Source organism: Crassostrea angulata, chromosome 6, assembly GCF_025612915.1.
Source record: "Crassostrea angulata isolate pt1a10 chromosome 6, ASM2561291v2, whole genome shotgun sequence".
In the NCBI taxonomy this organism is placed as follows: domain Eukaryota; kingdom Metazoa; phylum Mollusca; class Bivalvia; order Ostreida; family Ostreidae; genus Magallana; species Magallana angulata.
The window spans coordinates 22,581,258-22,599,050 of NC_069116.1; the positions used below are offsets into that span (position 1 = coordinate 22,581,258).

Genomic DNA, 17,793 nt, shown 5'->3' on the forward strand with positions numbered 1-17,793 from the left:
GACAGGTAAATTAAATTGCCTTATTTTCCTAATGACCCCATACATAGCCTTCTGTGCCTGTTCACAGAGATGTGTTTTTGCTTTTTGCAAAACAAAGTTGCAAACTTGTGACTCCTTTCTAAGTGTTGTTTCTTAGAACATTAACCCACTATATATGAGTAATTTAAAAAGACCTACGGTGAGAGATATATATAACACTTGAATGTTTTTTGGAGGCGAACATTGCAGTAAAAGGTTCCTTATCCGCTGATGCCGGATATGTTTTATCCGGCGGTCACCGTGTCCTCTGTTTGCATATCCTAACATGTATGGATCAAACACAGAAAGGAATTTTACTACATGTTAAGATCAGAGTAAAAACCTTGTATGCAGCAACGTCCATATTTACATATTAAGCACTTCCTTGTGAAATAACATGCTTCAACGAAGCCGAAAAGTTACTGAAGAAATCCTTAACCAATCAAAGATCAAATGTATGTCGTGTGGGACAAAATAATCTGTGATTTTAATTCAAAACATTTATTGTTTATAAGATTAAATGATCCTATAGTTTCCGTTTAAGTACCACCCCTTTTTAAATTTTTATTTTTCCGTTTCTTGGCTAAAGTTTTACTGGATAAACTAGTATTTTTGGTTTAGTCTCGAGTGAAGCGATTAATTGCGGAGAACCCAAAACAGGACATTGATTATGGAATGGACAAAAGAGTAGTCAGATTGAGATGACGTAACAAATATATACCTTTGTTTTATTTTCCTTAATCATTAGAATGATTTAAGTTTCTTATAACTAATAGTTCCAATCATTGGTAGAATTTAATTCTGAATAAAAACGAATGGAATTCAAAGCGGTCGAAATGAACAAATGATTTCATTCAGTTGAAGTCTTGAGAGCTATTTTTAATTGCATGTACCTTATTTTTTTAAACTACTGAAGTTAAGATTGGTCAATACAATCAGAAAACAGTCAATCAGTGTACCGAAATGTTCCCGCGAACCATGAACTCGTGCACTGAGATATGAAAAGGATTGGAACCTTAATAATGCTAATGGATTTGACAGGCCAATGAAACGATGATTGCTCGTTTAAGGTTAGTACAAAACCACAATATCATTACAAAAACCTTTTCTACCTTTTCATTTAATGGTCTGCCGTTGACAACGGTACAAAATTGCTAATTCCCGAGACAAATAGCTGAGTGACAGCTGTCACGGGTCCACTGTAATTTCCCTCTTTACCATAATTTGATAAATACTGGAAAGTTTTTTTACCTTTTGATTATGCAAAATAACTTATAAATATATAAATGCCCTGCTGACTCAAACCAAATACATATGAACACAACTTTTTGTGCTGCCTGCAAGAGACCGGGTGTTTATTTCTAAGTGGATCTCTGAAAGTGGTTTCAAAAAGTGATTTAAAACAAAGTTCATTATGGGTAAAAATAAAGTTCATATTGTCTGAACATTTACTTTTTGTGAACTAGAACCTCGTCCAGACCGAGGCCTTCGGTGTGTCCTTTAACGTTTTGTGAACATGTTACTGGTCCACTACTCTCTGTTGTCGATTTGTGGACTTGTTTTGGTTTCCGCATATTACGGTAAGTACCGCGGTATACCACTATTATGACATATTTCACCACCAGTTGCTGACAAAGTACTTTAATGAGAATGTTTGCAAACAAATTTGTCCTTGAAATTTTTTTTTTGACTAGCAAGCATAGTTAATAGGTTTGTCTCTTGATATTATTAAAATTTTAAAAACACAACAAGCTATAAAAAGTGATATATTTATACCGTTACTTTATATTATATTATATTATGTATTGTACCGTAATAGTATACGATACAACAATTAGGATAGCAATTATCCAGCACCAGTAGTTTGGACTTAATAAATGATATTTATCTTTTCATGTTAAAAGCTTTGAGCGGTAAATATCTAAAGCTATACTTTTTGTCATGCCTTACATAAGGATTTCATTCTAAATAAATGTAAATCATCATATTTGTAAAAATGATAATAATTGTTATAATAAAAATTATTATTACTATTTTAATGATAATAAACAAAAACATCGATATCTAACTAATAATTTGTTCCGAAACTTTGTTTTTATTTGCGTGTGTATGGTTTTTTTGTTTGTTTTTTTTTTTGGGGGGGGGGGGGGGTGGAGGGGTGGTATGTTTGGATTTCTTCCTATACAAATTCATATCATTCAATATTATGCTAAACCATGCTGATTGCCGAAATGACCTAACAATTCAATCACCAAACATCCAGAGGCAACCAAACCATCTGTTTTTTTCTTTCCTTTTTTTTGACAAATGAATGCTGTTAATTTGATGTACATGTAACTTGGGTCTGACTCTTGGTATACTTATATACATAGATATACAACTATCTTTTTTGTTTTGTTTGTTTATACATAATATATCATAGAATTAGGAATTTATGAAAAAAAAATTATAGTTCTGAAATAGAATATTTTAATTTTTTTTTTATTTGAAAACGTAATAAAAATCAATTAAACGCTGCAAAATGATAAATTAAAGAGTAAAGTGAGAGTGGAATGATTAAAGAAAACAATGTAAAATTAACCCCTTTAAAAAAATACAATATTAGTTTTTATATAAATCTCAAAAAGTTGAAATAAATTGGAGCAATTGTACGTTACCGTTTAATTCTCATGCCATCGTACATATATCATACATGTACTTCAAAATCTCTACAATGTATTAATTAGTAAGAGAAAAAAACGAGCTATGATAATCAAGACAAGTTACATGAACATTATACTATATAAGGCAAAAGCAGTATTTAAAATAAAAAATGTTCATATATCACTTAAAAATTAACTTCAGTTATGCATAAACACAGAAATTGCCGTAGTATGCTTTAGATCTGTTGATTGCTTACAATTCTGATTTATTATGCACGATTATAACTGATAAGAATTCCTAATTCAAAATCAAAAGATTGCATGAATACTTAAAAAATGCAGCCAACAACTGGGTCGGGAAATAGTCGAGCATCTCACCTAACACGCGGAAACATCTTTATCAAAAACAGTGACAAAGTTAACGTGTCAAAACACTCTGCTCAGACGATTGATGGGTTCTATTTTTTCACGGAAGTTTAGAATAAATGATTTAAAAGTACGGTGTTTTTTGTCTGCATATACTATCGTGTTATTGCAAATTCATCTATATAAAACGAAGTGAACTATCTATTGATAGTTTTTCTTCTGCTTAAAATGCTAAGCAGTATGCAATACGGTAAAAGTATATGTCATGTCCTCGAATGAATTCAAAAAATATCTAACTTTAGTGTTGTTTCATGGTATAATTTCTTGACCTTTTCCTTCTCTTTATACACGCATACCAAATCGGGAAAAATCAGAAAAATTATCATTCTTAGCGGAGGAGGTTTTTGTAAATGTATACTCTTTGTTATAAAGCTTACTTTATTTATGTATTCAAAGATTCAGAAAAAGGTTTGGAGAGGCCATCCATTAAACCTGTTGGAAACAAGTTGTTTTAGCCGAAATGGTCCTCATTTACATTGAAATGGCAACGTTTCGCAATAAATTAAATAGTTGACGGTAGAAACCTATGTTTTAATTTGTAGTATATTATTTTTGCATTTTATCTCCTCTACAAATTTCTCTTTGTTTACGATTTAATTGTTTTGAAATGCCTCCAATTTCAGCAATTTTTGGTGCAATTTTTTATTACAATTCACTTTTTTTCCGAAACGATTAACAATCTTTGACATTTCTTTTTACTCAACTCTTGTATATTCTACTAGAGTAATAATTATTCATTGTGTTTAAATATTTTCTTTAAATATAAGAATTCTTTTATGGGTTTTTTAACATTTTTATTGCGATTTCAATTATTGATAGCAATATCTGCATGAAAAATTGCCTTTTCTCTCTTCAGAATCAGCCGTAGATGATCTATGTTTAGGAAGAGACGATGTCATCTTTGCAAGAAGCTGTAAAACTTATCTCAAATGTGTGAATGGGACAGCGGTCACTTTTCATTGCGATCAGTACATGGTCTTCAATATGAACTCAGGGAATTGTGAATAGTAAGTTATTATAGAACAATTACATCCAACACAAGAGAGGAAAAATGATAATGATAATTATTTAAAACCGAAAAACTAAATGTGCACAACCAAACTGTAATACTGTGGTTTTATTAATTTTTGAGGGTATCAATTTTTATGGATAAAGTGAAAATTATAGCTTCAAGGATACATAAATTCGTGGCCAATGACCCTATCAATACAAAATGTTAATAGAAATTGCACTTCAATGAACATTAAATTTCATGGATCAACTTAACAACGATTTCCACGACAATTGGCTTTCAACGAATATTGATGAAACCACAGTAGAACGCAGGATATACTTTGATTTTGTCCTTTGAATTTGAATACTTTTTTATGAAAACACTTAACAAATTCAAAATATTTATTCGTATTTTACTATACAGTTATTTCTGTTATTCATCAATAAATATACATGCATTACTTTATGAAAATTAAAGATACACAACAAATTAATTTCGTCAAAAATACTCAAGATTATCTATATGGAATATGATCTAACCTATAGCAAATATCTTAAATGTTTACGTTATAGAAATAGTGAATTGAAATAGAACAATTACTAGTACTAAAAACTGCATTAGTTAACATTTTTAGACATACTCTTAAAAAACTAAAAAATTGGAATATACGTGTAAGAAATAGATGAAATCAATTAGCCAACTATATATTAGCTCTGTAATCATTTCCATGTCATTTTATGTACATAATTTAATAATAATAATTTTACATTTTAAGATAAACATTTGCATGTAACCTTTATTCCAGTGCCTTCAACGTTCATTCACCGTGCGGAGTATTTCGGGATTGTACCAAGTTGCCTGACGGACATTTTCCCGATACAGAACACAAGTGTATGCGGTTTTACACGTGCTGGAAAAAGAGTTTTCTTGGATTCAATTCTTGCTCTATGGGTAAATGATCAATATAAAATTCTTTTTTAATTCTTTATTTTATTTGTTTAACAAAATGCATACATTTAAAATGTGTAATTGAAAGTGTGTTTATTTCCGTTTTGCTCATATTTGATACATGTAATTAGACAAAAATAAAGAATTATACATGAATTGATATATGATAACAGTAAAAGTATGTTTTCTATAGGTTTTTACTTTCAATATAGATATACACTTCACCCACCCGTTTTTAACATATATAATGCTAAAACTAACGTAAAATATTGTAAGATTGACTTCATGACAATTGCATTTTTAATAGTTTAATATATTTGAATTAGTGTTTTGTTAAAAAATTGTATCAAGTAAATCTACAAATCAAATACCATTATGGAAAACAAATTATAAAATATATAAATAAAAATTTTTATTTATATAATGTCAGTTTTTATAAAACCAACTGAAGTTCGAACTATTTTTAATAGTTTTCAATCTATTCGTAACTTTTGTTTATTAAACAAGTGTACATCCTATGTAAGTCAATATGCATCTAGAATAACTCACAGGAAACCTAAAAATGTCTTCCATAGAAAATCGCAACAGTTTAATTCACTTTTAATGTAACATACTGCTCAGAAAGTTAAAAGGATAATTATACATGTATGCTACGTGCAGTAAGAAAAATATCACCGTGACGTTACGTAAATATAATTATGTCAACTCAACGTACAGCGTGCATGCATTTCTGTATTGATTATCTATTGATACCGAACATCTTAACAAACTTTTATTATTGTTAGATAACAGTTGTGTTGAAAATACCACGGATGTTGTTATTAATGATATTGTCGAAATCCTTAATAATATATATATAAATGCTGCTAAAATTGCCATAGGCTCAGGTGTTATTGGTGGAAAAAATCAAAACTCAAAAACACATACCAATTCAAAACCTTGGTTTACAAAAGCATGCCAAAAAGCTCGTACAAAATATCGTAATAGCAAAGTTTATTATTATAGAAAACGTACAGTAAATGCGCATAAAAAATATAAAGAACATGAAAAAAACTACAAAAAAATTATTGATAAAGAGCAGCTGAAGTACAGAAACAAAATTAGTAAACATTTGAAAGATATCAAAAACAAAAATCCTAAAGAATATTGGAAAGTAATAAATAAGAATAACAAAAATAAAAATTGCCAAAATCAATCGGCAATCGGTATTGATGATCTTTATCAGTATTTCAGAGACTTAAACAGGTCTCCCGAAATAAGCGATGAAAATAATCACATGGTTGATAATGAAATTGCTAATTTACAGTATGAAGATTATAATCACGATCTAAATAATTACATTACCCAAGATGAAATAAAAAAAGCAATTAAGAATCTAAAAAATAATAAAGCCAGTGGGGAAGAGGGGATAAGAAACGAATATATTAAAGCAACACAGCAGTTAATGTTGCCAGTTTATGAAAAGTTGTTCAATTTAGTTTTTTCGTCTGGTAAGATTCCCTCTATTTGGTTGGAGGGAAATATTATACCAATATACAAAAACAAGGGAGTTAAAACCAACCCACAAAACTACAGACCAATCACTATACTAAGCTGTATTGGAAAACTTTTTACCTCCATTCTTAACGAACGACTGAATACATTTTCAGATGAATTTAACGTATTACATGAAAACCAAACAGGTTTTAGAAAAGAATATTCAACCATTGATAATATTTTTACATTACATATTCTATTCGAACTTTTGAGAATGAAGAAGAAAAAACTTTATTGTATGTTTGTAGATTTCGAAAAAGCGTTTGATAACGTATGGCGAAAAGCATTGTGGTTTAAACTATTATCCCATAATATTTGTGGCAAAATGTTTAATATTATTTTCAATATGTACAGTCATATTAAGTCAAGAATTGTCTACAATAATGAAACCTCTACTTTTTTTCATTGTGAAAACGGAGTGAGGCAAGGTGAAAATATGTCAGCCTTCTTATTCTCTATGTACCTTAATGATTTGCATGACTTTTTAAATGAGTCTAATGTACAAGGTTTACCAACTATTACTGACATGTTAGAAAATAAGTTAGATATATTTTTCAAATTATTTGCTATATTATATGCAGACGACACTGTACTGTTAGCTGAATCTCCCGAGGAATTGCAAAGAGAGATAGATTGCTTTCATACTTATTGCATAAAATGGAACCTACATTGTAAAAATGAATATCGATAAATCTAAAATAATAATATTTAGCAAAGGTAGGCAGAAAGAAAACGTGCAGATAAAATATAACGATAAATTTATTGAAGTTGTTACTGATTTTAACTACTTGGGAATAGTATTTAGCAGAGCAGGATCTTTTAAAATTGCAATACAGAAATTAGCCGAAAAAGCTACAAAAGCATTATATGAAGTGTTAAAAAAGGGGAGATTTCATAATCTATCAGTACAGTGTCAACTAGATTTATTTGACAAAATTGTCCAACCTATACTGTTATATGGATGTGAAGTCTGGGGCTTTTCAAATATTGCAATTATAGAAAGAATTCATCTCAAATTTTGTAAACTTCTACTCCATTTAAAACAATCAACTCCAGATTTCATGATATATGGTGAACTTGGTCGATACCCACTTGAAATTCAAATTAAAACACGCATTATTTCTTATTGGTCAAGAATACTTACCGGAAAAGATACAAAAATTGCAAAGTTAATATATGATCTAGGAATTTGTATGAATCACGAAATTGGGGGGAAAATCCCTTGGTATGAAAATATCAAACATATTCTAAATAATTGCGGTTTATCTAATATATGGATTAATCAAACTATACATAACTCACAATGGCTAAAGGCAAAAATAAAACTCACGTTGGTAGACCAATTCAAACAAAATTGGCAATCTATTCTACAATCATCCCCAAAAGCTCTAAATTATAGAATTTATAAGGAAGAGTTAAAATTTGAACATTATTTTGATACATTATCAAAAAAAGATGCAATTACATTTTGTAGATTTCGAACATGTAATCACCATCTACCCATTGAAAGTGGACGTTGGGCAAATATTCCCAGACATGAAAGATTCTGTGCTCATTGTAATAAGTGTGAAATAGGAGATGAATTTCACTACATACTTAGTTGTAACTCGTTGCAGCAAGAACGCAAGCAATGCTTATCAAATATAAATATAAAAATAAAAAATGCTATTAGTTTTAAATTTATAATGGCAAGTACAAAACACTGTTCTTTGAGGAAATTATGTGCTTTTATTAGAAAAATAAATAAAAAATGCTCCCCAGATTAGAACCCCCATACTTCACATTTGTATTAACGAGTCAGAGTTGTATATGGTTTTTTTTTTCTCTCTCTCTCTCTCTCGCTTACGCATGCATTGTTAATTATTAAGAAATACCACATATTGTATTATTATAATCTCTGTGTACCATTGTGCAATGGTGTTGAGATTGAAATAAATGAATGAATAATGAATATTTGTCAGTATTTCTTTTACTACAACATGTGTATCATGATCTTTCTGAATCCGTTAGCCCCATTTGATAAACCCTCTAAGTATCTTACGATCAAATGGTGCAAGGAAAATAAACAAGTAACCCAACTTGCAATATGAATCAAAGTTTCGAATTTTCATCACTACGATTGTCAAAAACCCATTGTATTAATCAGCACGTCAACAATTTGTTCTTTGCATATTTCCAGGTTTGGTATTCAACGTGAGAAAGCAGGTCTGTGATTGGCCATTCAATGTAATGGAACCATGCGGAATCAGGTGATGTAACCAATGAAAACCTCACTACCTTCTGCAACACAGCTACCTCTCGCTATGTATTCTATGCACCTCAATAAACACTTATATTTATTAGGAACATTTTGTTTTGCCTTTTTTGTTCTAATTAGACTTCATATTTGGTCAGTTTTATGTTACTTAGTTATAAACATCTTTTCATACGATAAATTCAACGTATAACGAGGAGTTATATTGGTTATTGCATAACACCAATGGAAAATTTACTGATGATAATGCAATGTTAGATTTGATCCTCACCATATTCCATGCACATTTTATGATAAATAAGTAACATGAGCGGAATAAATCCTTGTCGTGTGGTAAGATTTGGGAATTTAATATGTTAAATGTTTTCAACCGGTATGGGCATGCACATCAACATATGGGTCCAAGAGATGTAAGGGTTGTAAGAGAATTTCTATCTGTAAAAATTGTAAGAATTCTCTCTTATAAACTATATAGTACGTACATGCAAACGGGCCCAAGGTGTATTTGAATGTGCATGAACTCAATAAATACCAAAAAGCTACAGACCTAAACAATAGAAAAGTTGTCTTGTTGAGTTCAGAATAAGACACTTTTAGTCTATTTCAAAAGATAATGAGTAAGTAGGTTTGAATATAACAAGTCATTTATACACAATAACCAAGTTAAAAGATATTTAAACAATAAAATGCTTTCTTTGGTGATTCATTCGGGATATGAAGGTAGGGACATTGCAGAAAAAATACATAACCCGCGTTAGCGGGTTATGTAAATTTTTTCCTGCAATGATCGCTACCTTCACAAGCATTCTGAGAGTATTGCATAAGCAATACACGTCCCCTACCGGTTTGTGGAAATTGTGAAAACAATGCACTGTTATGCAGAATATCGAACTCGAACATTAAAAAATTGGAATATGAAAAATTAATTTTCTTGAAAATATGTCAACCAGATGCTACAAAAGTGTAAACTTGATCTGTAGTTTGGCATTTTGAAGCTGTTCAGCAACTTTCATATTATTCCTCAAACGCATAAAGAAAAAAAAGTGTGGAAAACTGAAGTGGGACAGACAAACGCACGGACAGACAGACGGACGGACAGACGGACTGACGGACGCAGAGGAAAGCTATAGTCCCCTCCGGTGAAAACCGGTAGGGGACTAATAACCCGAATGAATCATCAAAGACAGCATTTAATTGTTTATATTAACATCTTTCTTTTAGCAAATTGATAAATTGATTATGAAAAGTAAGTGGAATTTACTAAATTACTGTTAATGTACGTAAGTACGTTAGCTAAAAGAAACAGCCAAATCGTCTCCTGTGAGACTGAGTCTGACATCGTCATGATTATTTCGTGCAGTTCGTGATTTTTCCTAAGTCGCTGTAGGTTTGGACCAATCGATAAACAGGGCATGTCAATATTTTTCCTAGGTCGCTGTAGGTTTGGACCAATCGATAAATAGGGCGTGTCAATATCCGTCCTGTCATTTTCTTGTCAGTTTAAGCCGCAGTAGATTTCGACCAATCGATAAACGGGGCGTGTACATTTCAGTCTGCTGTTTCTATAGAGCTGTGAATTAACTATAAGTTTCCGTAAGAAATAGAAGGAATAATACTTGCTGGATGTAAATATAGAATCATAACCATAACAAAAATAGGTATTATCGTAGGCCTACTTAAGTCTTTAGAAAACGAGTAGCGGTCAACACAAATTGATTGGTTAGGGTTAGGTGAGCTTAGATGGCGTTTAGTAAAAAACTAACTATAAAGCGGTCACTCTATTTATCAGTCAACCTGTCGAGTAGCTATTCAATTGACCGATCAACATATTGACAAATTAAATCACTCTAATAAACTACCGACATGTTGACTAGTCATTCTATTAAACTACCGACATGTTGACTAGTCATTCACTATACTTAACATCTGACATGTCGATCAGTCATTCTATTAAACTACCGACATGTCGACTAATCATTCTATTGAACTTCCGACCAGTCGACAATTCATTATACTGAACGCCCAACCTGTCGACCAGTCATTGTATTGAACTGCCGAATTATCGACCAGTCACTCTATACATGTATACTTATCGACCCGTCGACCAGTGGCTCTATTAAACTTCGACTTATCGACCAGTGACTATTGATCTGTTTATCTGTCAAGCAGTCGATCCTACTATCATATGACAAAATATGCCGACAAGACATTTTATCGACTCATTACCTGCTAACTTGTCATATTACTTGACTATCGACATGTAAACAAGTCAATCCAATGACTCATCCATCATGAATCAGTAACTCTATTGTCGACCAGTCTTCCTACATGTATCTACATTATTAGTCGCAGATTTTAAATTAGTTTATAGGGGTTTTATTGAATTTAATTATTCGTGCATTATGGTTATCAACAAATAAACATTGTAAAAAAAAATATATCTTTCTACGATAACAAAGATGGTGATATTTTATAAAAATAATAATAACCTCATTTTGATATCAACTGTTTCAGCTTTCATTGCCATAAATAGTAACATGTTTATTATCACAACTGACACTGAAAACCCCTGTTCATATGAACATTTCTGGTCTTCCCCTCTAATTATCTTTAAGTCAAAACAGGACTTTTACATTTTATTTATACCTTTTTTTCTCTTATTTTAGATTTGCAAAGATTCTTTTTTTTTCGTTTGTCAGGAATCCTTTCTGTTCCGTAAATTACTTCGCCATATTTGTGAGTTGTGTGTTCCTTATCACAAATAAATGTACTTGCAACATCAAAAATCTAGGTTGTAATGTGACAGCTCTGGGAGTTTAATTGTGCATTATGTGTCTAAATTAGCGCTCTTTCGTTGTTAAGAAGTAGTCTTCAAGCTGTTTTTCACATAAAGTGTGAATGCAACCATTAATAACAATTTTTATTGAATATAATGTATTATGCAGACTTTGCATAATTTTAGGTCACAAGCACATTTAGAAAAGACTTTCAAAAATAGGCCAAATTGTTTATGAAAAAATTGTACTTTTAGTGTAGTTCACGATTGATTTTTACTTTTTTGCTCAACTTACATAAATTAGTAAATTTGAAAAACGATATAATTGATGTATCCTGGCTATTCTATTACAATGGTCGAATAAAATTACAAAGAAAATAATAATTGCTATTAATAACATGCATGTATATGATGTTTTCTAACAAATTTATTATCATCATGATCATTGTCGATTGTCAAAGTTTTCAGGCAATATTTAACAAGCTTTAGTTAATTATTTGTGAATCACATAACAGTTTATCCGTGATTTATATTTGAGATTTCACACAAGTAGAGTTGAGTCTCAAAATAAAGTTCCGCTGAAATAACCGACAGTAGTTAATGAAAGAAACTTGTAACTTTTAATGCGATCTGATAAGAAATTAGAAATAACACATGTATTTTCGCAAAGTACAATCAAAATACATGTATCATTATGATTATTAGAACATATTACTCTATCATGCTTTGCAACCATTTATGGTAATCGACCATGAAAGGATTACCGATAACCAAAGGATTGGTGACTCTTCCGATGGTATCAAATGAAATAAAGAACATTGCAAATTATAGTTAACATAATTTATTCCATAACATTAAATTTATCGGGTCGGAAAGCCGTATGTGGAAGTGACACGTTTTTTTTGCATGGAACGGTGCGCTTGTTTTGGCGAGGCTTCCATTAATTATCATTGCACGCTTTTTGCACGGTACATGCGGTTCGATTTGTGAACAATACGGTTCGTTTCTTGCACGGAACGATATGATCTATTTTAATTGTGTAGTAGCACGTTTCAGAGTCTGGTATTTGATAATCAAATATCTGACGAATTATCAAGTTTGAGATGCAATTTATGTTATAGCAAAGGTGTGGCATCATAATAAACAAAAATTAGAATGAACTTCTATGAATAATTTCGTTTTTTTAGGGGGGGGGGGTCAACAAAATATTCTATCGTTCAACTAGAAACCTGGGAAATTCTGATTTTGGGAGGAATCATTAAGATTTTACATCATTTGTAAAATGTACGAAGTTTCAAAAAAGAAATCCTAATCCCCCTTTTCCCCCGCACCCCAAAAATAACAATATAACTATTACCAAGTTCTTAATCAATATCATTTTTGATGAATGCTTTTCACTACAAATGAAAATTGAGTAATTCGTACAAGACTTTACTTAAAGAATGAATCAATTTGAAATACAAAAAATAAAATCCTTTTGTATAAGAGAGACTGCATAGGTATGTTGCGTCAATTTAAGCTAACGGTACAATTTTCGTCACCTTTGAGGGCTAGCCATTAATGTACACTTATGTCACGATGTTTCGCTCTTCAGAGATATAAAGGTAGAATAAGGATTAGTATCACCGTTGTTTGCCCTAATCTCCGGACAAATAGTACTGCCCAGTGCACCTCTTTAACAAGTCCACGCAACGTTGGAACTCGTGGTGTAACGCCCCGTCTACGCTAAAAATCGACTTAAAAATCTACGGCAGCTAGGACGGGTGCCTACATGTATATCCTTTAATCGATGATTAGCAATACACTTTGATTTAAATAATAGTATTTAAGGCAAAGGTGGAAACCGAAGAAAGCAACAATAGAGGTTTAATATTTTCTCTCTTATTAAGGTATACGTTTACTCAGAATGAAAAAAAAATCCACTGATGATAATGAAAAACCATCTATTGTGTGTTAAAGACCTATCATGGTAGTGCTATTTTTCACTTTCAAAAAAGTAGGTCAATGACCTACTTTTTGAGATAATGGCCATTGACTATTTCTTAAAATTTTAAGAAAAGTCCCTAAAACTTTTTGAGTATCATTGAATTTTTCTTAATTGTGAAAATAATACAAATTGCTAAACTCTTTTAAAAATCAAATACAGTTTATGAATATCAGTGACACTAAACATACACAAAGCATTAAGTTTTTATTCACAATTTTTATGAATATTCCAGTCCGAATTTCCTCTATCAGTTTTCAAATTCCTTACCTTTTTTGATTCAATTTTACAAAAAACTGAATGATGATAATGCTAAAACATTAATAGCATTAAACTAGGTATATTGACCTTACTCTGCAGGCATAAAAGTTATATGAGGTCAATGATCAAAATTTTGAGATATGGTGTATTTTATCGTTTTTAAGCAGTTTTCAATATTTTTGTAGTGTGTGCCATTCGAATATCTAAACAAAATAGTGAGATAAAACCAGCAGAAAATGTGCAAAATTATGTTTTCTAAAAGATAAAATCTTCACTTTGAACATGACAGTACTACCAAAAATATTTCAGTGAAAAATAAAATCTGAAAATATTAGTCCGAATTTCCTCTGTTTTGCTTAAAGTTAAACTTTGTTTGAGACTAATTGCATAGTATAGTAAAAATACTAAATGGTTTGTCAATAATAATTCATTTCATGAAAACTTTTAGTGTTAAGAACAAATTTTACTCATGACATTGAACTTTATAACAATCCGAATTTTAGAACTCAAACCCTGAGTAAACAACGTCCTTAAGAGAAAAATATTAAACCTCTATTGCTGCTTTTCTTCGATTTTATTAAAACAAAACCACGAATATTTTCGAACATTGGTCGAAAACAGTAAAAATTTGGGGTAGGGAAGGGTGGATTTCGATTTCAGATACTGCGGACAAAGGAAGTATGTGAGTATGCGCAAGCGTATAAAAATTTTGATAAATAAAGGTCAAAAACGGTTTGAACGGACACAAAAATTCCGGATCTTAATCATTAAAAAAATCAAAGTCTTTCTACATAACCTTGTTTATCTTGTAGGGATAAACTTGATTATATATCAAATTAAAACATATTATCCTCAATTATAAAAAAGGCTGCAGTATTTTGAAAAATATATAAAATATAAAAATTACCAGCTCTGACATTTATTTCATTCATTAGCAGCAAGAATGGGTCAGGATAAAACACATTAAAAAATTTTACTTGATAGTTCAAGAATTTCACCTTTAATAGTTTTATAATTACACAAAAAATACACAAACTTCAAATATAAAATAAACTTGGCTCAGTAACATCATACGAAATGCTTCAAAGGAGTTTTAGTTATTCAACAAACTTTTGGCATTGATGAGAGCCCATAATGAACCGTCCAAGTCATAGTAAACGTGGCCCAAGACATTTGCACCCTTTTACTGTTATCAAAGACGGAGATAACCTTAGGATGGGTGGTTTGTATCAGATAATTACCGCCTGGTAGTCTGGCAGTCAACAGTATTGTATATATACCAAACTCCATTATCTCTCGCTCGCTTTTACTTCTTCTCCGGGTAGTTGCACACATCATCATCATGCAACACGGTTTACAAGTTCTGGTTTTCGCAGCTGTCGTTGGTGAGTGCATTATTGTATCATATTTATGTTCTAAGAAATTAAAGTTAAATGTCATTCATACCAATACAAACCCAATAGATATAAATATTAATACAAGTTTTAGAAAAGATTTTAGACAATTATGACAAGTTGCAGAAACAGAATTGTAGAATTATCTGTAAGCTAAAATTAATGGAATTGATTTTTTATGTTAGAGAAATGTATGGTGGTGACCATTTTAAACTATTTTACAATGTTATCCCCTAGAGGAAAAGAAGAGCACTGTAAACATTTACATATAGAAAATATAAATTTAAAATATTTTTATTTTTTTATTTTACATAATTATGGTTTAAAATTTTAAAGAAGTCCTGGTGGTTAATTTGTAGATCTCCAAGCCTCCTTAAACTGACCATTCAGTTCAATTTTGCAATATTTTATTAGTGTCCACATTAGCTGTTGACTGCAGCACCCAACAAGATGGTATTTATGAGATAGGATGCAGATCCTTTGCTAGGTGTACGGGCGCAAAAGTCACCATTGTAGACTGTGATAAGGGAATGGTCTACAACAACGCGACAGGAAGCTGTGACGAGTAAGCCTCTCACTCTCTCTCTCTCTCTCTCTCTCTCTCTCTCTCTCTCTGTTTTGCTCTTCTCCCTATTCCATGCTGTCAGTATGATGAGTTTTTCTCCCTGCTTTCAGTCCTCACAATGTTGCACCACCCTGTGGCGTCATGAAGGACTGCTCCAATCAAAAGGACGGTAAATACGCGGATATGGACCAACACTGTCACAGTTATTACACATGCTTTGATGGAAAATTTCTCGGACATAACCCTTGTCCATCAAGTGAGTATTCAAAAATTTTAAAAAGTACTTTTTTCATAAACTTATAAAAGTACTAGTGTGTTTTCCTTTCATCTTTCACTGAATCCAAAAGAATTAGAATCAGCAGTTTTTTTTAAATTTATTTTCTGTTTTTTTTCTCTCTCGAATTTTCAAAGGTAAAAACATATTAAAAATCATAGTCCGTTGCGACTTTGATGTGTGACAATTTTACAATTTGATAATGGAAACTCACAATAAAAATGAAAATCGCAAGAGGTCTAGAAATTATTGGGTGGAATTGATTTATTTCATCGCAGGCCTTGTCTGTTTCGTCTCTTTACAGTATCTATTGTAATAATTGTCCGATGATAAATTATCTTTATATCAGGTAACTATCTTAAGATTATGTTCAATCTGAATGCATATTAGGCAAACCTTCATAATTACATGTATATTGTCACTCTGACACATTATGATTTTCACTGTAAAAAATGTCTTTATTCTGACTGCTCATAATTTTTGTGAAAACTGAGACACCTACGCTACAGAAGGACAATAGGATTGTGATTTTTCTGTTCGATACAGAAATTGGGTAATTATTATTTCGTCTATTTTGCAGCTTTGGTTTTCAATGAAGAACTACAGACATGTGACTGGGCAGCTAACGTGAATCCCCCTTGTGGCACAAACAAACCATAATGGTGCAATGCCGTTCATGAAAACTTTCTTCAAATATTCTGACAGTGTTTAAATGGAATGGGAATACCTATGTATTCCAATGGATGAAGAAGAAGTGATCCATTTCTAGTTTAATTGTTGTATATGCATGTTTTTGTTTCCTATTAAGAGGTATTTATTAGCGTGTTGTGTATACAAAATTAAACATCTAAAACGTTTTATCTTTAATTTGTTATTTAAGCTTTAAACCACTTTTACTGATTAGAATACAATGATTAGTTTTGGAAAAGTTTTCCAACATCTGTTTTACCCAAAAACCTGTATATTTATATATCTATGTATGTCATGAATATAAATTTATATACAGTTGAGAAATTTATAAAATTGGTTGACATCAAGTACAATGCCCCTTGAACTTTCAACACGAGTTTTTTAATTAATTACAAAATTCATTTCCAAATTTTCTTCTAAAGAAAAGACAAATTATTTTAATATGAAAGTGAGATAAAGTTATTTATTGGAATTGCTCTAAAAACCCTTTATAAAAGTACAAGAAAAATGCACTCATGAATATTTGATAATAGTCATAATACACATACGATTTGTGCATTTCAAGAAATTTTAATTAACAATTGGTAGTTAAAATTAAGCAAGTTTTAAAAGGTGCATTGAAATAAATGACAAAAGAATGAAGTTAATAAAATCTCTTTGTGAAGAGTTCATAATTGTGTTTTAGAAAAGAACTCGACATATGTAAAAATTTAAGTTGGTGATTCAGGGCAATTCACTTTTCAAAATTAGATTGGTGCATTTTTGGAAAATGACACAGGGTCATGGTCTATAGTTGATCTACAAAAGACAAAGTACAGGGTACTGTTAACGTGCACCTAATCTTGAGTTAATAATTCAAAAGCAAATCGAAAGTGAAGCAATAGCAGGTCAAGTCATCATAGCAAGTTATCATTACAAATTTAGCCCAGAAATGATATCATGTAACCAAGTCAAATCACGAGTGATTATTTAAACAATAAAATGCTTTCTTTGGTGATTCATGCGGGGTATCACGATGGCAACCTTGCAGA

At 31.1% G+C, this 17,793-nt stretch overlaps 2 protein-coding genes across 2 annotated transcripts; both read left to right on the plus strand.

Annotated features, from left to right (window-relative positions):
- The first annotated feature begins 1,343 nt into the window (after positions 1 to 1,343).
- Positions 1,344 to 8,903, plus strand: LOC128189328 (uncharacterized). Its single transcript, XM_052860891.1, has 4 exons — positions 1,344 to 1,598; positions 3,943 to 4,093; positions 4,886 to 5,031; positions 8,744 to 8,903. The coding sequence occupies exons 1-4, from the start codon at positions 1,535 to 1,537 to the stop codon at positions 8,815 to 8,817; spliced, it is 435 nt and encodes a 144-aa protein (XP_052716851.1). The 5' UTR covers positions 1,344 to 1,534; the 3' UTR covers positions 8,818 to 8,903.
- Positions 8,904 to 15,064: 6,161 nt separating this feature from the next.
- LOC128188755 (peritrophin-44-like) lies at positions 15,065 to 16,930 on the plus strand. Its single transcript, XM_052860007.1, has 4 exons — positions 15,065 to 15,224; positions 15,648 to 15,798; positions 15,909 to 16,054; positions 16,653 to 16,930. Exons 1-4 carry the CDS (start codon positions 15,182 to 15,184, stop codon positions 16,730 to 16,732), a joined length of 420 nt encoding a protein of 139 aa, XP_052715967.1. The 5' UTR covers positions 15,065 to 15,181; the 3' UTR covers positions 16,733 to 16,930.
- The last annotated feature ends 863 nt before the right edge of the window (positions 16,931 to 17,793 follow it).